Below are 26,364 nucleotides of genomic sequence, written 5' to 3' on the forward strand. Positions count from 1 at the left end.
AGGTTAGCTAGTTTATACGGTTAGCTAGTTTATACGGTTAGCTAGTTCATACGGTTAGCTAGTTCGGTAGCCATGATCACAGCAGGCATGCAGGACACTGATTGACGATGGTATACAGCCAATCAGGACGCAGACGACAATGGTTGGTGCCAACACTCAACTTCCCATAATGCAGTACTTCTTAAAGGGCCAGGCTCTGCGTGGCTTATTTGGAAGTCCTCGCTGTTAGTTGCCGTTTGTTCCCAGACGCCTAGCAAAAAAACAAAAAACAAGAGAAGAATGGACATTTATTATGCCCTGATGGTGATTATGGAGACATTAACCAGCAGGAAGTGCAAAGGAAAATACAACACACTGAAACCTCATACTAACATTTTAATGTTCCGTTGCATCGACAAATCTGCTGTTTTACCGCCATCTACTGGTCAGACCTGTTCGCACGTAGCATTACATGTACTGTATACTGTAACCACCATGCTTTACATGCCAGGCTTTATAATTTGTTATTAATTTTTTGGAGAGAAATAGTGGACGGATTTTTCTCGGACTATACCATTAACACATCTAGGATAACAGATAAACACTACTATTTTAACTTGATAAAACCAGAATAATACATAATGAAATAATACCACCGAGAAACAAAAAATATCTACAAATATTCTAAAAGGAAATTGCATCCAATTTCAATGAAATATGGGTTGATTTTTCTCGGAATATACCATTAACCGAGAGAGACATCTAGTATAACAGATAAAACACTACTATTTTAACTTGATAAAACCAGAATGATACATAATAAAATAATACCACCGAGAGACAAAAATATCTAAAAGGAAATTGTATCCAATTTCCATAATGTTAGGGCAGTTAAGGTGAATTAACTTCCTGGTTGGGGGAGAGAGGGTGGGTTCTTCCTCCTTCCCGCCCCACCCCGCCAGAGTTTGTAGTGATTAGCATGAAGTGCTAAAAGGGGAGGTGACAAAGCAGACAAGGTGATAGCAGGACACAAAGACAGCAAGACTAAAGTTAAGTTAGGAGTGTAGCTTGACGACGTGGACTATTGTATGTGTGAGCCTCAGGGCTAGAACGACAAGATAACGATGCTGCTTTACTGTCCCTGAGGGACACAAAGAGGACAACTCAGGTAAAACATCCCACTCGTGTTTCTTTCCAAGTTTTATCATCACTTTGCTGCTGTGCCAGGGCTGTAGCTAAAAAAAAAGTTTTTCTAAACGCATTCAAAGACAACAATGCTCTCTTTTCAGGGTGCTTTAGAAATGTATTTTATATTTTGGTTACCTTTTTATAGTTTTTTTTTAGTGTGTGCCCCTTACTAATGATGGGGGCAAGTTAAAAAGCAATATTTCTTATGTGATATATAGATTGGTAGCACAGACGGTAAAATATACTGTAAGCGAAATGCTGTACAGTCAATCTCCAGCAGAGGGCGCTTTGGTTACCACAATTATAATTGCTTACAAAGTAATGGCTCTTCAATGCAAAATGAAATACAGCATATATTATTATTTTATTTTATTTACATACATTTATTTGGGGCTAAACAAAGTTTATAAATAAAAATACATCACATTTAACTATCTTAAAATAATTCTACTTTTATTATTTATCATTACTGGAGGGATATTGAAATAATTACATGTAAAGCTATAATGAAATATGAAATAATTTAATAGATAAAAAATATATATTATATAATAAATGAATAATATGGAAGGAAATAATGTTTACTAAAGTTGTCATAGGAAATTACATACAATTTAATAGTAATATTATGGTAATGGTTTAATTTTATTTGAACATGCATCAAGTTAAAATGGAATACATCACATAAGTCAACCCACAGTTCCATATGTCCAAAAGGAGAAGGAAGAAGCAAAGCTTATTAAATCTTACCCCTCCATCTGGTACTATTATATTCATCCACTCCCTGTATTAGATATGTGATTTTTTTAAACACACAAAGAAATGTTAAGTAATGTAACCATATAGTGATATTAAATGGTGATATATTATTACATTTAATTCTTAAATAAATATATTTTATAATATATATTTTTAATAATAATACAATTACCAATAATGGAAATTTCACACAATATTACAGTTAAAAATACTACAATGTCACATGTTTATTTGTCTGTTCACTCAGCCTGGGACTGTGTTAACTCAAGTTACGGCTCTTGCATTAGGTTGTAAAAACTGGCAGGGCAAGCAGCGCCGCCGTGTCGGTTGAAGCGACGGTTGTGCTGAGATAACAAAGAAACGTGTGTGCCGTTGTCTGTAGGTCAGTAGCACAGGTAAAAAAAAACAAACGACACGTGCAGGTGATAAAGCGGTTATCACAACAGAGGAGTTTAATCCTTTGCCGTTCGGGGAGTTAATATTTGACGGCGCTTGCAGATATTCAACCCATATAGTCGCTAGCTGCGTGCCGCCTTGAGTCAATAGCATTCATCATTTTTAAACATTTGCCATCCCTTTCCATATCTCTGGCCTTGCATTCGTAAACAAGCTTGTGGGCAAACTGTAACATGAAAACAATCATCAAAATGTTAGGATCAGATCATTGTGATGCGGAAAGTATAACTACAATAATAAATCCACTGGTCCATGAACGCCCCATTACTTTTATAACAGTAGACTGTTCATATTATGATGGTGTACCTAATATAGTGTCTAGTGAATGTGTACTTCAAACTGACCTGCGCTTCAGAGGTTGCCATCACGACTGCTTTCACCCGATTGGCTTGGGACAACACAAGCCAGTGTTGTTATTTACACAGTGACACCGGAACCTAGCTGGACTTCCCATTCCAAATAATATTCATCCGGAAAAGCTGCTTGTATCCGTTTCAAGTCAGCCTACTGACAAATGCTAACCGCTAACAGAAAGTATTCCACTTTAATCATCATCAATTCTTGTTACGTGACACATTGTTACAAGCTTTTGTTTACATTTACACAAAACGACTATACTGGTTTTGTTTACAAACCACACTTGCCCCCACCCCAATTGTACACACTAGAACTCCACCCGGGTGTCATCCTACTGTACTCTTCCTCCCACAGTCATACTATAATACTACTGACGCTTTTAAGGATACTGTTGGAGGGCTCAGTATCAAATTATAATACATATATAATTTAAAGGGGACCTATAGTGCTCATTTTTCTACCCTTTGTATTGAGTTGTGTGGTCTCATATAGAGCAGCTACACACAATAACCCACACATAAAACTTTTTAGATTTTCCAGAATCTGCACCTATTCCAGCTGTATTTCCTTTGATTTGTGCTGCCAAAACGGTATGTTTTAATTTATTCCACCCATGGCCCGCCTTTGGGCATGTCCACTCCGCAGTGATTAGTCACACGTCCAAAGTGCTTCCTAACTATAAACCATATAAGGAAGTCCGCCCCTCTCTTTACCACGCCTTCTGAAACCAAGCGTTTTGAGCCATCCCAAACTTCTCTAAATACACAAACCTCATTATCTGAAATTTTCGCATGGTTTAACTCGGGAATACAACAGTCGAACTACATTTATAGGTCAAAAAAGATCGAAATAGGTCCCAAAAAAACAACAACAATTAAAAGGCAATATTTGACCAATCACGTCAGTTCTGACAGAACTATAGATGAGATGGAGAAAAACACGTCTCACGTCTCAGCCTTATGTTTGCCAAGCCTTAAAGCCATGCCACCATCAATGACACAAGTCACCTTAAAGCAGGAATAGGTGCGGATTCTGCAAAATCTAAAAAGTTTTCTGTGCGGGTTATTGTGTGTAGCTGCTCTATAGGAGACCACAACTCAATACAAAGGGTAGAAAAATGAGCACAATTGAATATGAACCAATAAATGCATGTATGCATAATTTTCTGGAAAAGCACTATGTATACAAAAGTAGAAGAAAATGCAATGGTGTTTACGTACTGACACATCAATGTCATATAAACTAATGTCCAAAATGACACAGTCTTTCATTTTTTGGTTTTGTTTCTAAAGCTGGAGAAGCGTAAACCTGTTAGGCGAGGCCCCCCAAGGCTGAAGACGGTAATGCAGGTTGGACAAACTGTTGCTGGTTTGTTGAAACAAAAGATGGCAAGACTTTTAAATTAAAATACTAAACTACTGGTGAGAAAAAACAAAATAAAGTTGATTCTGCTATTGCACGGCCATGATCTTAGATACTTGATCCCCTAAGGAGCTGCACCACCCCGCACATCACAATGTGAGTCAATATTTAACTGTGTGACACACTTTGCATCACACACCAATCATCCCCAGGCTGTTTACATTTTTGTTCTAAAAAAAAACAGGGAATTTTATCTAGATGGACTTCAGCAGTTCAGTGAATTAACTGATAGGACAAATGGGATTTTGCACATTATTTCTAAATTAGAAGAAAGCGGAGGGGGGGGGGTAGGAATTCCAAGGTTAGATGGAGCGATACAAGCGGGAACAAACAGGGACTTTGTGTAGCTCTCAGCGTTCACAGAGATGGAGGAGGAACACCTGCTGGACAGCATCAGAACAGGAGCCATGTTTCTGCTGTTCCAGGGTCAAACTGTGGCATGCATTAAACATGTACTTATTCGACTTAGTGTTCATCCCTTTCCTTTAAGTTACATTCACACCTACATGGTCATCATTATAATTTTTCAGCGACTTGAAAGGTACTAAACGTTTCTCTTCTAACGTCATACTATAGCGCATGGACAAGTCACTCGTATATGTAGTATAGTAAATCTGAGAGATGAAAAAAAATAGCTATAGCTAGCAGGCACAGTACCATCAATTGAATTGGAATGTATGTGGGTTGTTGCTAGGTCGATATAATTTCTAAATGTACATACTGTAGTCAAGCTAAGTAGGCAAATATAGTGCCCTAGTTAGAGACGTTCATTCATGAAATGAGTTGTACATAATCAAAAACAATATAGCTATTTTTCTGCTAGTTACGCCCATGGACTACACTGCCCAACCAAGCAGCGAAAGAGCAGGGAGAGGTGGTAGGGACAGGAAGTCAGACACAAACTAAGGGAAAATGGTGCTTTTGAGTCAAAACTTTGTATAATATAAAATGCGTATCGTAGACAACTAGCTTATTCCCACCAAAATGCTACATTAACTGCTAGCTTGCAGACACGGTGACATTTTAACCACATTAAAAATGTCCTTCATTTGATGTCTTCAGGACAGAGCAGGACATAAGAGTGCACACAAGTGGACACAACACTACAGTTTTGGACTGTAATCCAAAGATCGATGGATCAGTCGCCGCAGGTTTGGCACATGCAAGCCGCCACCCAGGATTCTGGGGGCGAGCTCCAAAAGATGTCCACGGTGAGCCAGCCGGAGTGTCCCATCTGCTACAACACCTACGACAACGTCTTCAAGACCCCCAAGCTGTTAGCCTGCACCCACACCTTCTGCCTGGAGTGCCTATCCCGTCTCATGGCCATCTCGCCGGCAGAGCATGACATCATGGCGGCAGAAACGGGCGAAGCGGGCACCACGCCGCACGTTTTCTGCCCTTTCTGCCGCCAGAGCACCGCCTTGCCCGAGGGCGGGCCACCGTCCCTGCCCACCAACCACGACATGCTACACAAGCTGCCCAGCCACCAGCAGCAGGAGGAGCCAGTGTGGCTGGAGGGCGAGAAGCTGTGCTACAAAAGCGCCGGGCCGGCATCCGACAGCCTCAGCGCCTTGTGCATCTGCATCGACATTGGGGCCACCAAGGCGGCGGGTGACGCCCCCATCCGGAGCCCGCAGCGGCAAGTCGGGCTGCTGCACCAGCTGGCGGACTGGAAGAGGATGATGCTGTTTGTGATGCTGATGGTGCTGCTGGTGGTGGTGGTGCTGTGGCCGCTGCAGTGCATGTTTAGCACGGGAAACATGAGATGTGCACCGATGGTACGACCCAACCGCACAACCACCACACCCACAATGCTGACTTTCAAAGCGTTTACCAGGCCTTCTGCTCCGACTCAATAAACACTAAGACTGCCTGGACTAGACTGGACTGGACTGGACTGGACAGTACATAGTTTGTATCTGTCTTTGTGAATGACTGACTGCCACCAACTACAAATCCCCACAGCTCCCTCTAGTGGCAGTAAGGAAAAACACAAACAAGACTCCTCTCTTCACTCTCTACAAACAACATATTGATAGTTGCACCATAAATCAACATTGCTAGTTTTGAAATTGTCCTTCGTCGAACATTATTGATGAATAAACGAAGTCAGAAAAAAAGTGCTGTGGGTGGATGATATTAATTCTCACAATAATGGAAATTAAGTAGAAAACATAAAAGAAAAGCATATGAAATGGATATTCATAGTTGATATCCTCTAAAAAAGCATCCTACAAAGTGTTTACACAAGAAAAACGTAAAAAAAAGCTTAGGGGTGTTAAAAACCAATTAAAATAAAAAAGTATACATATTAAATTATATTAAATATAATAAAAAATGCTGTATATACTGTACTGTACATACATATATTTACAATTATACTGATAATAATTTATTTTTATGCCTGTATGTCCAGACTATAGGGACACCCTGCAGCTTGTCAAGTATTTCTCATCTCCAAGAATGTATTTATTTCTTTAGCTATTGCTGGTATATGTTTTCTCCTATGTAATACTCCCTTCATTAAGTTAGTCAGCCATGTAAACAAAACACACCTATCCTTACAGCTGCCAGGAAGTAGCTTAGGTTTTCTGACACCAGACTGATAAAGAGTCATAAAACTGCAAGTCACAGAGGAGACTGATTTAAAAAAAAGAGCCAACATCCTGATTAATGCTGCTGAAAATGACAGTGAAACATGGTTAAATGCTGACATCAGATATGGTTATGAATATAAATTGATGGGAAAATCTATCAATAATATAAATGATTAACAGTGGTGATTTGGGGTCGCTGTGGTAAGTACAGTAAAGTAGCCTGCTAGCTTTAAATGAGGAGGACATTTTTTTTAAGTAAAACCATTCTCAAGTGTATAAAGAACACAAAAAATTCAAATAAAGTCACAAAATTAACCCTACTCACCATTTGAAGGCCCCAGATGTGAATACCGCCACCTAGTGGCCTTTATCCGGTACTTCTGGAATTGATAAAGCATTGTTATATTTCCTCTGAAAATGTCAAAATTGATATCATGACACGTTTCCCTTTGCCATTGTATCTGCCAATTTATTTTAAATAATCTTGTTTTTGCTTTTTAATTGTATATAATAAATTATAGACGGAAATGTTGCCAGTAAATATGTACAATGTAAAGTTTTCAGCTAGCTAGCTAGTTAGCAAACTAGTTGAGGGATAGAACGTTTCATACCGGAAATATGATAGCTAGCATTTGCTACCAATAGTTGTTTTAAAGAACAAATTATGCAAAAAAAACCGTCTATATTTTTCACAATGCCGTCATGACGTTAAGATACACTCAACGGTTGCTAACTTCAGTAGTTAAACTTAGCAACTATGGCTAACTAGCAAAATGGCTGTCAATTAGTGGACAACAAACACTGTCGGGCGTAAGAGGGGCAGGATATAATACTTGAAAATGAATGGCATATAGCAGATTTAAGTTCAAACCAAGGTGTAATAAAGGTCAAAGTAAAAACTACTCACCCGGTGGCCTTTGAAGGTATTGCTCGAATCAATAAGAAGTTCCACACTTTGCAATGAAAAGTCGAAAGAAGGCCACTCAATGAATAGCATGAGTCAGCCTATGTGTGTGTGTTTATTGTTACAAACCACGTGGTTGCCATTAGCGGAAGCTGATTGCATCTGCGGGTAAGTACTGGTAAGTACTGGAGGTACTGGAGGTACTGTAGGTAGTCTGGCCTGTACAGCAAAGAAGGCATCTAAGCAGAAGCCATCTGAGAAGGAAGTAAGTACATACACGGTGAGAGGAGAATCACTGCAAACCTCCAGTCATAATCATAGTAATACTTCTAACAACCACAATCACACTACAATTCAGCAGTTTCACACTTTCAAGTATTGATATTACAATTTAGCATTGGAGACAATGTGAAAATAAAAAGTGACATAAATACAGGAACACGAGCCATAATATAGAGAGGGAAACACACATAGATAAGTATCAATGGCATTAAAAAGTACACCACACACACAGAGGAAAAAAATGTAACAAGGTGACCGTGAATGCAGCACGCGAAAATAATTCAGTCAAATTTGAATAATTGATCAGTATCTGGTGTCAGCACCATTTGGCTTTTGGTGATGAAAACGGGAGGCTAAAATTCAAACTAGTGTTCTTACTTATGGCGTCAGTGACGTGGTCTCTACGTGCTCACAGCGCTGTCATCAAGCCTGGATTACATCCCCCCTTGTGGGTCGAAATTACTTTTTTGGAGACAAATCTATTCTTCAATCTCGGGCACATGGCCATCTGGTCCACTATAATCGCTCCACATTTTCTCTTCCTTGTCTGCTTTGTGAGCAGATGTTGAAGCACATCAGATCCAGATGATTAACAAGGACTACAAGTCAAACAAAGTCCACCGATCTCATTCAAGAATCCTCAACATCCCGGTACTATTTGATGTACCGTCTGTCTGTTATTGGCTGTTATTATGACACCAAACGTGGATAGTGAATGGCCTCATACATTCCAATACAGAACGGGATGGAAGAGTGGAACTGCTCCACCTGCTGGACAAGGTGGTAATTACTACATAGGTGCATATAGGCAAGAAGCTAATTAAATAATGATTACAAGAAAAAAGTTGGGGTATTACAATAATAAATTGGCATTTTGAATGTGATTTTACTATAATATATTGGCACTTTTTCATTCATTATTTTCTTGTATTAAAACTTTCTTCCTGTATAACTTCATTCATATAAATTACTACTTTAGTCCTCATATGATATCTTTGTCATTTTATAATTACCATGAACTATTCTCCTAAAATCAGGATATTTTTGGGTATTAGCAATTTGTTTTGCCTTGTAATACTTTAAAAACTTTAAATTATTATTATGTATTCAAAATTATTTAAATTATTTGTGCAATTTACTGTTTACGCTGTACATTGTTGGTCATATTTGATGTCATCTAATTATTCACCACATTATTATTATTTATTATTATATGTGAGCCAGGCAATGACATCCGTCTATCTATCCATCTATCCATCTATCTAATATAACTGTCATAAAAAATCTCCATACTGTATTATTTCTTCAAAATTATTTTTTGGAAAAATTAGGACTTTATTCTCATAAAATGACTTCATCCATTTTCATATACTATTTTGCTTGCTGTTAATGTGACCACTACAAATTCAATGTGCTTGACTGAGAAAATAATCCTAAAAAGAAACAATTGTAGAACACAGTTCAAGAAAAAAATGATGTGGTGCCCATTTTGATGATCAAGATGTTTTTTGGGTATAGAATACAACCTTACATCAGGATGTCTTGTCATTCGACCTTGCTTTGACCTCCTCTTGTCTCCGATCCTGCATCCTTGTAGTGTCATGACCCCTGGTTCAACATCCATCCCACTCAACTCAAGCAGACATAAGCGCAGAGATGGAACAGCTCCATGACTGACAACAAGGCACTTTCACTGATGAACAGAAGAGGCGGCAGCAGAGCTGTAGCTAACAGGGCGAGGTGGTGGCGGTGTGCTCAGTCCTTCGTAGGATTAGCTCCTGAGATAGCGGGGGTCCAAGCTGGAGAAGACCTGCTGGGTGCGCTCATTCTGGCAAGGTGCACCATGGCGGGGGTTCAGGCAGAGAGCCGCGATCCCGTTCAACCCGTGTTGGAAGGAGGGATTGTCGGCTTCAAATGAGGAGATGCCTCCCTGCTGAAGAGCGAACATGGTGGACAAGTGGAGTTAAAGGTTGAGAACAGTGACGTGTGATTAAGCGGAGGCATGATGAAAACTAAAAAAGTAAATATTAATATTTGTCTAATGAACTATGTTAGGAATTTAATCCAGTATGCTTCTTGAGACTTAACATTTCTTGCACAACAGAACAAAAACTAACACGGGTAACGATGAACATTGAAATGCTAATAGTAATCATGGTTAGCGCAAAGGCCTCACAGCTAGGAGACCCGAGTTCAATTCCACCCTCAGCCATTTTTATGTGGAGTTTGCATGTTCTCCCTGTGCATGGCGTGGGTTTTCTCCAAATTGTCCATCGGTATATGAATGTGAGTGTGAATGGTTGTTTGTCTATATGTGCCCTGTCATTGGCTGCTGTACCCCGCCTCTCGTCCAAAGACAGCTGGGATAGGCTCCAGCACCCACCGCAACCCTTGTGAGGATAAGCGGTAAATATTAATGAATGAATGAATGTTACAATTAAATACATTACATAATTCAAAAAACAGTTCCGCGTGTTCAAAAGGAGTAGGAAGAAGCAAAGCTTATTTAATCCTACCCCCCCACAATCCGTTTCACATCTGTTGCAGTACATTAATTAATTTTTTAGACACAGAAAAGTGATCAAATCATGTAAATGTAAATAATAAATACAATTTTTTCACAATCATATTGAAACTGTAATTATATGAAAATCTGTACTCACAGACAAGCAGGCGGAGAACGGGTGCGGGGGGGAGGGGCCATCCCAGCACTGCTTTTACCTCCTGGTGTTGCTGCTGAATGATGTCTGAGGGCTTTTAAAGTTGATGTTCTCGTATACACCCGATGAATCGTCATTGGTCATGCTAGAACAACAACAATAATAATAATAATAATAATAATAATAATGATGATGATAATAATAATAATAAAGACACCTGGGATAGGCTAGGCTAAGCGGTAGAAAATGAATGAATGAATGATAATAATAATAATGATAATGTTAGTAGTATATCATCAGTATGAGGAATGATGACATCATACCAATAAAAGGGATAAAATAGCCCCGACAACCAATAAAAAAAAGGCAAGATGAGGCAATGAGGCAAGATTTCCCGTACTGTACTGTACTGTTTAACTGTGACCCCATGAGCATGATATCCACTTAGTATATTCAGCAATGTTGTCCCATTATGACTAAATACCGGCATCAAGATTATAGACAACACACGCAGTTTCAAGATAAAAGACTTCGACTTACACAGATGAAGAGCGTGAGGATGCCATGTTGAGCATGGACCTGGAGTTAGCCATCGGAGGATATTTGATGTTGGAGTACTCTCTCTCTTTCACTTTATTCCTCTGCAATGGAACATCATCATTATCATCATCATTATGCAGCTTCAGTTCAGTTCAGCCAGCTATGGAATAAAAGCCTTAAAGGAAAGACTTATCTTGGATTAGATAAGAACATCGTGGGTACTCACTGGGGCAGTTATCACAAGCTGCTTTTTTTCTAGATATTTGAAATCTTTTGGGCTTTGTGTACTCAGTGATCTCAGTGTATAGACTGGTCATATATCTCATCTCGTTTCATATTATCTACATACTGTATTGTATATAACTCTGGGAAAAACTGTTGATTTTGTTAATACTGGGTTGTTTATATTTCTATATTGTGTATTTTTGTACTGCTTAACCGACTCTGTACTCTTGCTGCTGTGCAATACAAATTTCCCCACTGAGGGACGAATAAAGGCATATCTTAATCTTAATCTTAATCTTACCTGCTCTTCCTCCAGTCTCTTCTGGGCTGTGTCTATGTACTGCTGTACTGCCATGTAGATGAATTTGTACTGGGCCTCAGTCTGCACCATACCGGACCTCTGCTGCCGTACCCTCTGAATGGTCTTTGGGATGTCGATGTCACAGTCTAGTCCTGGAGTACACAGAGACAGTTCAGAAAGAGGTCACATAAGACTTCATTCAATCTCATGATGATAACCACAGAACCAGAAATCGGACAGGGATGTGACACTGATTTGTGATAAAAATAGAAAGTAAAACATTGAATTCAAAAATCAAAAAAAAGTGCAATCAAAAATGCAGTCTGCCCCTACCTTGGCGGTTAATGACATCGATGAGGATGTCAATGACGATAATGGTGCCTGTCCTCCCAATGCCTGCACTGTGGAACAACAAGAGGCATGGGTCAAACCATGTGTGAACCGTGTGCAGTTGTCTGCTGAATGGGGCCACGCAACTGCCCAGTCCAAACGCTCTACCCGCTTGTACCTGCAGTGGACGACAATGGGTCCAGATTCCGGAACTGTGCCCTGGGTTCGGTTGATCTCCTCGAGAAACCAGAGGACGCCCCCTGGCTCGTTGGGAACACCGTGATCTGGCCAGCTTAGGTACTGGTAGTGCCAAATGTACCTCAGAGGTTCCCTCTGTGAAGAAATTAAAAGACGGCCCAAAAAATAAGGGTTTTGTTCTAGATTAACCTTTAAGGGCAGGGGTGGGCAAACTTTTTTGACTTGTGGGCCGCATTGACTTAACAAAATTGTCCGGGGGGCCAGAATATATATATATATATATATATAAAACCCACACACTAAACAGTCCACCTTTAATTATTTGTCTAATTTTATCTGTAAAAGTGTCATACTATTAGCTATATGTTCTAATGTTTTTTTCTGGAGCACTTTATGGTAATGGTAATGGTTTTATTTCATTTGAACATGCATCAGATTACAATTGAATGCATCCCATAATCAGTTCACAGTTCATGTCCAAAATGAGTAGGAAGAAGCAAAGCTTATTAAATCCTATGCCTCTATCTGGTACTTTTACAATCAGTAACTGTTACATTTGTTCACTTCCTGCTTTCCATAATACAGTTTAAGGTTTTTTTTTTTTTTTTTTTTAAATAATGCATAAGGTGATATGACCATACAATAACATCATGGGTACCATAATAAGTGTCAATATGGTGATATATATAGCACATCATGACTGGTTCAAGACTCTTTAAACATCAGACCACATGAAACCACGCAAATGAATTTTACAGCTTTTTTTTTTCAGTCATGTTGCCAGCATGTACGTTAAAAGTTAAAATTCTTGGAAAGCAAGTGGCGGGCCGGATTCAAACACTTGGTGTGCTGCATGTGGCCCCCGGGCCGTAGTTTGCCCACCCCTGTTTTAGGGGGTAAATGGGCAGTATCAAAACAACTGGATAAGAAATATACGGTACACGAAAATAATAATACTAACATATTTTGTTGTCATGAGCACTTTAAATCAAGCCTTGTAAACGTCAGCAAGTGGTGTGTGGGGATTTTGCGAGTTTTGTGTAATGGGTTAGATAATCTGATCCCAGGTCAGTGTGTCAGCCCCGATTGAGGGCGGCTGCTTTGTTTTGTCCCCCGCTTACCCGATCCAGACGGGTCACCTCCAGCTTCCTCAGGATGTAGTCCTGCGCCGTGCGCTCCTCCAAGTTCTTCACCTGGACCCGCCCAAACTCCATGGTGGCGTGCAGTTTGGGCCAGTAACGCACACACTTGTTCTACATGGAGGTACAGGAAGAAGAAAGAGGGAGGGTAGGTGGTTGTAGGAATTAGACCTAAAGAATTAGATCCACTCAAGCAGCTTAGGGAATCAGCTTAACTGTCATACTATCCTTGTTAGCTGCTGTCTCCCACACAAACACACACACACACATCTAACAGACAGTGACGTCCAGCCATTACAATAAACCACACAGGTAAACTATAAAACTATAAAACACAATACACTGTATTTTCCATCAAATATGTTGGGAAAAATAGTTCTTCCAAAGCCTTTACTGGGACAATAATATGTGTCCCTAGAACCTGTTCATGAGTTTATGACTTGCTATCAAAAAATAAATAAATGTTATTTTTCCACAGTTTGATCATCCACATGAGTCGGCAGACATCTGGTACTAAAAACAAAGGTTTTCAAAACCTCCTGCTAAAGTGTGGATTTGGAGAAACATCTGTTATGTGTTTGGGTACGGACACAAATAACTGGATAGTGTCTGTGACATCACACATGTCAGAAACAACATGGATGCCCTCAGAGCTGTGTTGGTGGCAGCTATATTAAAAAAATTAAAAAATTAAAACAAACAAACAAAAAAAAACCTTAAACTGTATTACGGAAAGCAGGAAGTGAACAAATGTAACAGTTATTAATTGTAAAAGTACCAGATGCAGGGGTAGGATTTAATAAGCTTTGCTTCTTCCTACTCCTTTTGGACATGTGGAACTGTGAACTGATTATGTGATGCATTCAATTGTAATCTGATGCATGTTCAAATGAAACAAAACCATTACCATTACCATTAAACTGTCTAATTTCCAGTGTAAATGTGAGACACGCTTCCTTTACACTACTGTGAAATATCAATTAACAATTAACAATTAACAAAGATATAATGACTATGGGGCTGCACAGTGGGCAAGTGGTTAGCGTGCAGACCTCACAGCTAAGAGACCAGGGGTCAATTCCACCCTCGCCCATCTCTGTGTGGAGTTTGCATGTTCTCCCCGTGCATGCGTGGGTTTTCTCCGGGTACTCCGGTTTCCTCCCACATTCCAAAAACATGCTAGGTTAATTGGCGACTCCAAATTGTCCATAGGTATGAATGTGAGTGTGAATGGTTGTTTGTCTATATGTGCCCTGTGATTGGCTGGCGACCGGTTCCGGGTGTACCCCGCCTCTCGCCCGAAGACTGCTGGGGTAGGCTCCAGCACCCCCGAGGATAAGCAGTAGAAAATGAATTAATGAATAATGGCTATGTACTTTACCCGTCCTCTCTCCATCTCCTTTGTGGTCATGACGATGACGTGCGTGTTCTCCTGATGCACCATCTTCCAGAAGTCATTAACCGTGGTCTGAAGGCATCCTTGGGTGGCGATGAAGACTTTGCTTTCTTCTATATGTCGCCCCTCTTCATGTGAGCCCTGTTCAAAACAGCACCGGAACATGTCGTGATACTGGATCATTTAAGGACTTGTGTTTCACACCCCATACCAATAGCATGGCAACACAGAACCACAAAGTTAGCATGTCTTTATATTAGGAAAGAGTTTTTATCATTATTATTACATCCACTTGCCTCATGCTTTCCGGTCACTCTAATATAGTTGGCGTTAATGTAATCTGAACCAGGAACTTCTGGATCCGTGTCCCTGATTTCAACCCGAGTGTTGTCAACTGAAATAAGACAAACAAAACAACAAATGTTACGTCATTAATACACTGTGCGGCTAAATGGTGGCCATGTGCGAGCTATCAATGCCGCCCGCATATGAGGCCCGTCTTGTCTATTTATGTCACTCTCGTTCTTTCCACAGGAAGCCGACGACGGCAGGAAACTGCGGCAATGTTGCTCTCTGAAACACTCACACGGGAGGATATTCTTGTATCTGTTTTTGCTCTTGTTTTCTGGTTTCATGCCTTCCTTCCGGGGATACAGCAGCTTGCACTCCTGTTGTTGAAGTACCTGCGGGAAACAGAGACGGATTGTCTTTGTCATGTGTAAAATGAAATGTCACCCCCGAAAAAAAAAAAAAAAAGGCGTGATGCACACTATATGGACAAAGACTATTTGACACTTGGACATCACACATACAGGAAGTGAAAATGGATAAAATATAGAACCTGTCTACTTTTGCAGCGACAAGTTCAAGTATTCTAGGAATACTTTCTACAACATGTCGGAGCTGTCTGAGGGTGTTTTTGTCCATTTCCTCCATTTGTGCCTCATTCAAACATGTCTAATGGCCCCTTTGAGCCTTCCTCTAACCAAGGTATGTTAAACCTTTACTACTGGAAGAAACTGAAAGACTCCTGGGCCACTTGGGTATTCACATTTTGTTAATAAAATGTTAACTTGTTTTTAAAATTGGCTCATGATTGACGAGTGGTGATAACAGAGAAGATGAGAGGAAATTATTATTAGTGTGGAGGAGTTTTAAGGCAACATACGTACCTCAAATTCTTCCCAAAATCCTTGCTTGGGTTTCTCGGAGTTGTCTGCTACCTTGTTGAGTTCTCGTACTCGATTCTCAATGTTGGCCGCGTTTATCCTTGTGGCGTTAAAAGGCTGTTTGGACAAAGAGATATATGTGAAATCAAACAACAACAAAAATAGTAGTACAACTTTTTAGCTGGGCGGCACGGCGGTCTAGTGGTTAGCGCGCAGACCTCACAGCTAGGAGACCAGGGTTCAATTCCACCCTCGGCCATCTCTGTGTGGAGTTTACATGTTCTCCCCGTGCATGCGTGGGTTTTCTCCGGGTACTCCGGTTTCCTCCCATGTTCCAAAAACATGCTAGGTTAATTAGCGACTCCAAATTGTCCATAGGTATGAATGTGAGTGTGAATGGTTGTTTGTCAATATGTGCCCTGTGATTGGCTGGCGACCAGTCCGGGGTGTACCCCGCCTCTCGCCCAAAGACAGCTGAGATAGCATATAGCATATAGCAGATAAGCTCTTTAAGCATAAATGTGCTTCAATTCCAAACCTGTTTGAGGTGCACTACAATGCCACTCTTCTCCACCATAGGGTTCTTCTTATAGTGATCCACCAGGTCAGCCAGAGTGTCAAACCTTTCGCCGCCGCCCACGTCGTATTTCCCATCCTGCTGGAAGACCACCACCCAAAGTTCCGCCATTACAAATACCCATAAATAAGCCTAAATACATCTCATCGTTGACGTAGCAACCATCACACTGAGGTACCTGGTAGCGGATCATCACGTGGGTGACTTTGGTCTTGCGTTCCACATTGTCGTGCTTCTCCTCGTGAGTGAGAACCGACAGGACAAAGTCGCCAGGTTTGCTTTGGCTTTCCCGCACCAGGAAGCTGCCGACTTTGCCTTTGTCCGTGAGCAGCTTCTCAGCATCTCGGCCCGACAAGTGTCCGTGGAACCATCTAGAGAGGACGGAGACACATGGTCACGCTGTTATGTTTAGCACCAACACAGAAACTGTGACACAAAGACTGAAAACAACGCATCGTGAATGACTTCATTGTGGGAAGGAGACAAATACAAATTTGTATAATCATGTCCTGACATTTATCTTTCTGTTAAAGGGGACGGATTGATTTTTCCACTTTTATGACCTCTAAATATTGTTAATATGTTGTATTATCGTGTTAAATGATAACAAGTTAAGTTAATGAGGCTTTGAACTTTTTTCCAATACCAGCTAAACCCGGACTTCCTTATACGGTCGGTGCGCCTGGGTACAAGCTGTTAGCTAGTGGGACCAATCACAGTGGAGTCGGTGTGACCATTTTGAAAATAAGGAAACTATACAAGGAAATATAGCTGGAAAGGGTGCCGATTCTGAAGATCTAGAAAGCTTTCTGCGTGGGTTATTGTGTGTAGCTGCTCTACAGGAGTCCACAATTCAACATAAAGGGGCTAAAATTTGCATATGGGGACAATGACCACTTTTCCTTTTTAGTCATCACCGGTAAGTAATGTTTGACTTTGGTTTATCAAAAAAAAAAGTCATTTTAAGTCATATGAATTTTATGACATGATTGGAAATGTGTTGCAATATTGCAGATATACAGTATAGAAAAAAATTAATACTTTTCATACTGTTTACTAGTATCTAATTTGGGTCTATTTTTTGACTAAAAAAATATTTATTTCAGACATTTCTTTTACACTTTAAAATGTCACAGCACATTAAAAAAATAACCTTGATGATCAGAGCTCGGATGATTTATATTAAATGTATTTGCTTTGAATATTGTGACTCAATCGCTGCAGAAATCACAAGCCCGGGGGTTCAAGTGCACCGACAGCTGCAATTGGGCCATGAAAGTGAAAGCGTGCTAAAAGCTCGACTAATAACGCCTCTCAGATGTTTTAACTGCCTCTCAGTGCTGTAAAAGCAACACTGTGAAATCCGTGGAGGTGAAGAATTTAACCTAATAGCCATTAAAAAAAAAGAAGTTTGTGCAGAGCGAAAGAAAGTCGTGTTGTTTTTATGGGTTTGATGCAACCTAGCAGCACATCCCCTATGTATATAAAGTACATTCATTACTGTATGCAAAATACATGTGAGTGTGTGTGTGTGTGAGTGTGTGGTGAGACATGGAAACTGGCACCTCTCAGATGTGGGGTCTTTGCAGTTCAGCGGGTACTTGAGCTCGATGACATGGCCGTTCCTCTCACGCAGCAGGTCCTGTTGTTCTGTGTAGTACTGCACCAGCTCGGCTAGCGTGGCGAACTTCTCGCCCCCGTACAGGTCGTAGTAGTCGCCCGAGTTCTGGATCTTGATGTGGGTCACCTCATCGTTGCGCCTTAGCAAGGGAGAGATGTGTTATTTAAGAGGTTGAAGCGCTTATTGCCCTACAGACGTGTGAAAATAACACCCACGTTCGCCATTGCACGAGTAATATAAAGATTGTGTGTACTGCCAGCGCCCACTCACACGCTACACCACGCTGTGAATTTATTAAGCCATCTGTGGTTTAAGGCTGCAGTTTGGTTTGTAGTGCATCTAGATTTCTACACTTTTCAGTAACTGCAACTAAGCATGCTAATATAGCAACAATACTGTCATAATCTACCATAGTTACCCTTAAGAGAGGGACTTCAATTTAATAATAATAAAGCTGATAAAATTAATGTACAGAACATTGAGAAAGAGGTTGTATCATAATTGGGCGACAGAAAAGAAAGCCTGTGATATCAGGACTGAACATCTAAAACTGTATTTGCTTTGCATATTCAAAGTCATTCTCAACACGGAGGACACAGTACCGGCCTTCAAAATAAAAGAGCCATATGCCTTCTAACTGTATAAACACGAGTGTCATAAAAAATATCTAAATATGCTAAGGTCCATATTGGTTTCCCCCCAATCAATTTTCCACAAAATGACAACATTATTTTGTTTGGTTTGTTTATCATAATATTCAAATTTTTAAAAAATATTGAATTTCGGCCTCCAAAAGAGCTTTCTAGATCTTCCAGAATCTGCACCTATTCCAGCTGTATTTCCTTAGCTTTCCAAAATGGTCAGTTTTGATGGTCTGTGACCAAGCACAGCCTATTCTGCTGTGATTGGTCACACTCCCAACCACTCCAGAGGACTTCCGGACTACTGCCGAAACTCACTTTCTAATTTTGGCGGTACATATGAGTTGATAATAAATTAACAAACCCTTTAAACAGCTACAAACTTTACCCCATATATTGAAATACACTTGTCTCAAATTTTAAAGCATGCATGGGATGAACAAGCAAACTCCACACTAAAATGTTGCTCAACATGTTTCAACAAAGTTTTACAAAAAAAAAGTACATTCAATTGTCATTTATTTTAAGGATGTAGAGACTCTGAACAGTCTGAGTTTCGATTATGGTTACCCTAGCAATAGGGCTCAAATGCTAAATTAGCTTTAACATGACAAATTACACTAAGAGACCAACTAGCTAAATAGCACTGAGGCTTGTTTGCTCTCCGGGGTTGAACTTTGAACATGGAGGAAGCAGACAGCAGTACAGATAGGGATTTACCTGACAGAGAGGGTGAAATCCCCTGGATTGCTCTTGCTGGGCCGGGCCAGGAAACTGCCGTGGACACCCCGGGTCAACAGGAGCTGCTCTGCTTCGATTCCGGTAATGTTAGGGTGAAACCACCTAAAGAAAAAAAAAAACAACCGAATTATGGAAAAATACAACAATGCCGCCATGATCATGTCCAATTAAAAAAGACCATGTGAGGAAATGAAATATACAATTCAAATATAGTACAACAGGGGTTCTAAAGGGGAAAGTTGTGGACTCCTATAGAGCAGCTACACACAATAACCAGCACAGAAAGCTTTATAGTTCTTCCAAATATATTGTGAGAGAAAGATGTGGTGAAACAAAACTACCCTCAAGCACCAATACAATACTGCATAACGAACACCCGTTACACACTGCGATAAAAATAAAAATGTGTCACCGCATACACTCTAGCCTCCCGCTGCGTGACATAATATTTTGGCTTAATCAAATGTGCAAAAAGGCAAATGACTGTCACTTTGTCAGAGGAGTTGCGTTGCACTGACAAATCACATTTCCTGCATAGGAAAAAAAAATGTTCCCTTTATGGAGATAAATGTAAATGTCAAGACTGTATTTTGGAGATAAACTCTTGTCAAAGTGACAGTGACGGCTTGTCACCACACAACCAGTTCAGCGTTGACTCAGTTGTCAAGTGGATTAGCTTCCGACACAAAGACCAGACATCTGGCCGACAATGCACCTGACCCTGCTCCCAACCCCCCTGGGTTGGATTAGGGTGGGGGTGAGCCTGTGGGTGTCATCTGATGCACATTCAGACACGTGAAAGTCCAAAGAACAGCTTTCCAGAACAACTTTAGGACAAGTGATACATTTACGACTATAACGGTATTAGTTAAAGTGTACGCTTCCAGGCTAACTGGGATGAAGGCCTTCTGGGGCCTTGGAGAGGTCTGTGGTGGGATGGTACAATTCCTGGGCAGAGAGTTGATGATAAAGACTGTTTATGCACACACAATGGTGAAAGTGTTTTACCCTATAAGTTGAATTGCAAGCAATTTCTACAGAGCAGCTACACAAAGCTTTCTAGTTCCTCCAGAATCTGCACCTATTCGGCTGTATTTCTTTGGATTTTGTGGTTCCTGTGAATACAGTCTGTTTTAAAGGGGACTTATTATGCAAAATTGTCGATCGTTTGATCGTTGAGAGGTGGACTCCCATAGAGCAGCTCCACACAATAACCCATATAGAATACTTTTTAGATTTTCCCGAACCTGCACCGATTCCAACTGAGACCCCTGTATCAAATTCAGTCTATATGGATATCGATGAACGGTATGCGTTTTTTTGATATTGTGCTTTAACTAAATATTTTAAAAATATCGACATATTGCCCAGCCCTACTCTTAGCTATTTTTGTTATAGTCATTATATTTGTCCAAACAAATGTACCTTTAGTTTAACTCGCAGAATAGCATAACACACACAAGGGAAATCTTCTCATCTGTCGCATTACCTGATCATTTACTGACAATGTAGACTGCCGAGGAACCACTGAGAAGTCACGGGTGTCAACTGGTGAACGGATTACTCATTGTCTTGTTTATAATCCTTCACACAGATTCAGACACAGCAATAATAAGGGGGGGGGGCAGGGGGAGGATGTGGTCTTTCACTAATCTATATTTAATCCTTCCATCATAGCGCTGCTGTATGGATGGTGAAATTATCAAAACAATGGGGGGGAGGCATGCTGGATGCTGCTGTAACACGAGGGGCAAGGATTGACGTACTAAAATCCCACAAGTGAAACCTAAAATCCTAAAACTACACCGTGGCACCGCAGAACAGTTTGGTGACTTAATAGTTTAAGTAAAAAAGTATAAGAAAATATGAAAAAGTATATGAAAATTGTGGTAGTTTGAACGTGTACCAGTTGCACCAAAGTCATTTATGTGAAGCACAAGGCAAGCACTTCCTGTTAAGTATTTAAAAGTCAGCAAAAGTTTGACCCCTTGTATGGATTTAGTACTAATTAGTACTAAGTACTAATTCCTAAAATATGGAACGGTAGAATCTAATTGTTTAGGACGGTAATTGGTAAAAGTGTATATTCGATAACATTTCTGCCTACCTCACCATTCTGGTTGAAGCCTTCCACAAGCCTCCTTCCTTCTGCAGCCCCGGACTTTTGTAATCCAGTACTATTAGACTAGTGAGGGGCGAAGGTAGTATATAAAAACTGGGACTGTCAGGGGGCAAGTTTGGGGTGGGTGTTACCAGGTTACACAGAACAAGACACTGAGAAACGTGGTGCCTTGCGCAAATGTGGTAATGTAAGCGAGGGAGTGTGCAGGGAGAGCGCGTGGGTGGGTGGGGGGGTCTTGTAATCTGGGATTTGGATGAGCGTGAGCGAACCTGATAGTGCAGCCCGTCAGCGCTATCAACCGCGAAGCCACCCCCCCACCACCACCGCCGCCGCCGCCCCCAACCCTCCTTGTCCTTTCCCCACTTTATGCGACAAGCTTAGGGCTGACTGGTGTGCCCACCTTACTCCCGAGTGGTCAAACGGCAAACAAAGACCAGCCGTGGGATTCCACGGATTTCTCTGGCTGCGACACGCACCGCATCATGCCAGGCCGTGGCACATCAGGGGTGCCAGCTCTCCCGGGGTCCTGGCCCGCAGTCTGCAATAAACACGACAGCTGTGTCACCCGTGCCTGGAGATTACATCTCAATCGTGTGTGTGGAGTAGTTACACCAGATCGTAGTCGGCTCCTAGCCCAGATAAACCCCCTCACAATCCAGCCAATTCAGCAGTATGCCATTAGGCTATTCATTTTCGAAGCCACGGGATAAAGTCACAATTAAATGTGGTAAGTAGTGTCAGAGTGTACATATGCATGATGAAATAATGGTGAAATAAACATAACATACAACTTGATAATGGAAGTTCAGAAGTCCATACACAAAAGGTCTAATATTACATAATAATAATAATAATATTAATAGTATTCTTAATAATTTTATTATATTAATATTATCAATATTATATTATTATTAATTATTTTTAAAATCATTGATAATAATTAATTATTATTATTAACAATAATTAATTAATAATATATTATTAATAATAATATAATTTGTAATCTCATTTGTATGTAATATTATTATATTATTTTAATATTAATAATATTATTATTATTACTATTATTATTAGATTGACAATAGTATTATTGTTATTATTATTATATTAATAATATTCATATTATATATATCATAATATTAATATAATAATACTAATAATATTAATAAAACTAAATATTATTACTATATCAATAACAATAGTAATATATTATACGAATATATATTATATTATATATATTATGTATATATATATAATATATATGATACATAGTATATACACATATATTATATATATATTAATATATTATAATATTATATTAATAATATTAATATAATAATACAAATAATAGTAAAATAAACAAAATAATAATATATTATTATTAATATTAAAATAATATAATAATAATATTACATACAGCCCTGAATTTGTGTTTAAAGTATTTAATAGTATTATTGTTATTATTATATTAATAATATTCATATATTGTATATATCATAATATAAATAAAATAATACTAATAATATTAATAAAACAAAATATTATTATTATATCAATAATAATAGTAATATATTATTATATTAATATATTAAATTATATATATTATGTATATATATACATATATATCATATATATGATAATATTATATTAATAATACAAATAATAGTAATAAAACAAAATATTATTATTATTATTAATATTAAAATAATATAATAATAATATTACATAATATTACATACAAATGAGATTACAAATACATGTAGCGTTACAGCCCTGAATTTGTGTTTAAAGGATCAGCAGCAAACGACCTGCCCAGCTCCATCCTCCTCACATCATGACTGGAGTAGCCGACTGCGTGACTCAGGGCTTTCCAAGAATAGGATTTCCTTTGACGGCCACCATGTGACCCATTTCCATGCATTAGCCTCCAGCAGCCGAGCAGCGAAAACACAAACGAGCAGCCGGGATTCCAAACGGACCTGGTTAGATGCGATAAGATGTCAAGAGAACAGACAACACGCGGGGCAGCTGGGAAAGAGACCGGTTGGGCCTCAAGCTGCTTGAACCCAAACGGGACACGCAGTGCGATCCAGCCGCCGCTTAGCCTCTTACGTAACGTCTCAAGTTCAATAAAGCTCGGTCTTGGCTATTTTCAGTATGCCTGTCTAGGCCCGCCGACAAAAAGATGGTATACTTAGCAGACCCGACTAGGCATCAAAGTCCCCGTGAGGGCTATATTGGTCACATATGAAGCCTCGGCGAGTGGATTTTGGTAACGTCGCCTGTATTTTTAGCATTGCTGACAAGCTGTGGTATTTGCACGAGGTGCTAAACCATATGTGTCAAATCCAGGCCCGGGGGCCAAAACCGGCCCGCACTGCAATTTTATCTGGCCCGCCGAACTGTTTGGAAACCAATTTCTGGAACCACTGTAAACAAGGGATTTCTGTCAGATTTTTCAAAATTACAGGTACCTGTGAATCCTCCATGCACAACATGCTTGCACCAACAGTTGGTGTGTGTGTGTGTGTGTGTGTGTGTGTGTGTGTGCCTGTGTGTACATGCGTTGCTCTGCTGGAAATGGTTGCCAGCATGTTATCTGATTCCTCCACACAGGCTGCTGTTTTCCTGTGGCCTTACAAAAAAACTGACTCACTCTTCTCAAATGGGTCTCAGTGACAGATGAGGTCTGTTCCATTAACAAAGACATGGGGGGGGGGTCATAGTGCATAGTTGGAGGGGGTTTTGGAATACACAAAACATGAAGTGGCCGATAGAGGGAATTTGAATATCGTTCAATAGAGAGAAAGCTTTCATTAAGATTTTTCGTAGTTGTGTGAGCACTCATTGTCGCTTACACTTTGTCAGAAGCACCGCTAGTGCAGTAGAGCTCAGAATCCGGATGTGATGGTGCCGTGTTTATGAACTGCAGACAACCCTGGCATGACATCGGTTACGGAAATATGTTCATTACACGTTTTTTGCGAGGCTACCATGTTCCAGATAGTGGACACTGTGGTTCTCAAACGTGGACGCACAGCGTGTCCGACTTTATATAAGCCTGGGGGAGGGCAGAGAGTGTATAATGCCTACAGCTACGCCCATAAGGAAGGCAGCGCCTCTGTGACATCACAAAGAAACAAGTTTGCCACGCCCTCTGAAACCGAGCGTTTTGAGCCAACCCAAACTTCTTTCAGGGCTCACTTCCAAATGCGCAAACCTCATTATCTGATACTAAGAAATTTGAGCATAATCCATAATTCCGGAACTTTCAGACTTTAATTTGATCTGTGAACTTACGCTACCCTGATTCACGATGCTCTGTTTGCCACCCCTACAGCGATACCCTCTTTTGTGTCAACTATCAACTCCTGGAGTGCTACATAAGCAAAATTCTGGCTAGTAGGACATGAAAAATGATCTTCCAAGTCCTGACTTAGAGTGAAATATTCACGAGAATAAACTTTTCAACGCAAACGCAAAGAATAAATAAAAAAAAAACAACAGCACTCAGATTCACACTGTATTTTGGTTTCAACTGCTCTGACCATTTCCTGTGGAGTTATATGCACAAATATACTATACGGCAATCTTAATGAATCCTTTAAAATATTCCTGAATCCACACAGTGATCTGAAATGTCAACAGTTCTGTCATTGCCCATTTTTGACAATTACTAAAAATTCCATCCAAATCCATTCTTTTGAAGTTATTTTAAAAACAAACAAACAAACACAAACACCGGCAAAAGCATGACTTCTTGCCATTACACTAAGAGGACAAAATAATGTTATTTATTGTTATGGGCAAATGTACATTTTAAGGTTCCACGCATTATGCTATTTCATATATAATATACATATTACGATTATTATTTCTTTCTGTGAAAAAAATGTTAATGTTATGTATTGAATTTGATACTTTCAGACCTAATATGACCATTTTGCTTTGATTTATTAACTTAACACTTCACTGTAGTAACATAACATCCCTTCACCAACTCTATTGTGTTAATATTATATATTTTATATACTAAAGTCATTTGTATCAGTGTCAAAACCATGAGGTTATATGGTTACTTATGGAAAAACCCTATAGGCTATATGCTATATGAGGTATACAATATCATGATAAACTACTACAGCTACCTTTACTTTAGTATTAAGTTTTAGACCTGTACTTGTATTTATACTTGTGTAAAATTAAAATTAAATTATAAAAACTAAAGTTTGTGTCATATAGCATACAAATAAGTCGAATGATTTTGTGTCAATCCTTGCTAGTTTGATAACCGTAGATAAGTACGATAATTATATTCATTTTAATAGTTTAGAATGTTTGACTTTGTGGTTAAAATACTATAAATACTAGAAATAAGCTAGCTAGACAGATGGAATTATAACATTTAAACCATAAGTTTATGTTCGCCGTTGTCTCGAACGAGAGTAAAAAGTTCACCAGCCCCCCTTTTCCTCTCACTATCAAGCAGTGCTCGTACAAAGTGAAGCAGGTGTCAAAACAAGTTGACGCCATGACAGGTGACACACGACGTTAGGAATAAATAAATGAAAAAAAAACAACAACAAAAATGTCGGTTTTCTTTACCTGCGAGATGTCATCGCAGTCGCTCCAGGTTTTCAGAAGGCGTCAAAGGTTGCGCGTGTTGGCCGCGCTGGAGTGCCTGAGTAGCGGCTGACAGTCACCGAGATTCGGCTATTGGCTAACCCCCCCCCCCCTCCACCGCCGCCGTCAAACCT

At 39.7% G+C, this 26,364-nt stretch overlaps 2 protein-coding genes across 6 annotated transcripts; one reads left to right on the forward strand and one right to left on the reverse strand.

Moving 5' to 3' along the window:
• Positions 1-15: 15 nt before the first annotated feature.
• On the reverse strand, positions 16-26,364 carry ptpn11b (protein tyrosine phosphatase non-receptor type 11b). Of its 5 annotated transcripts, XM_078798243.1 has the most exons (18): positions 26,213-26,364; positions 19,465-19,587; positions 18,048-18,242; positions 16,661-16,853; positions 16,444-16,563; positions 15,909-16,022; positions 15,323-15,419; positions 15,033-15,130; positions 14,722-14,877; positions 13,323-13,454; positions 12,182-12,336; positions 12,007-12,074; positions 11,674-11,825; positions 11,148-11,248; positions 10,611-10,752; positions 7,669-9,880; positions 7,087-7,141; positions 16-250 (listed from the first exon to the last, which is right to left on the reverse strand). In XM_078798243.1, the coding sequence occupies exons 1-15, from the start codon at positions 26,224-26,226 to the stop codon at positions 10,665-10,667; spliced, it is 1,806 nt and encodes a 601-aa protein (XP_078654369.1). In that variant the 5' UTR covers positions 26,227-26,364; the 3' UTR covers positions 16-250; positions 7,087-7,141; positions 7,669-9,880; positions 10,611-10,664. The 5 variants fall into 5 exon arrangements, with proteins under 5 accessions (XP_078654369.1, XP_057940054.1, XP_078654370.1 ...); XM_058084070.2 differs by lacking the exon at positions 16-250 and having other exon boundaries at positions 7,141-7,919; positions 9,479-9,880; XM_058084071.2 differs by lacking the exon at positions 16-250 and having other exon boundaries at positions 7,140-9,880; positions 16,444-16,560.
• On the forward strand, positions 932-6,235 carry rnf223 (ring finger protein 223). The gene is made up of 2 exons (XM_058084073.2): positions 932-1,147; positions 5,224-6,235. The coding sequence occupies exon 2, from the start codon at positions 5,295-5,297 to the stop codon at positions 6,021-6,023; it is 729 nt and encodes a 242-aa protein (XP_057940056.2). The 5' UTR covers positions 932-1,147; positions 5,224-5,294; the 3' UTR covers positions 6,024-6,235.

Source organism: Doryrhamphus excisus, linkage group LG17 (assembly GCF_037039965.1).
Source record: "Doryrhamphus excisus strain RoL-2023G ecotype Guam linkage group LG17, RoL_Dexc_Guam_v1.1, whole genome shotgun sequence".
Taxonomy (NCBI): Eukaryota; Metazoa; Chordata; class Actinopteri; order Syngnathiformes; family Syngnathidae; genus Doryrhamphus; species Doryrhamphus excisus.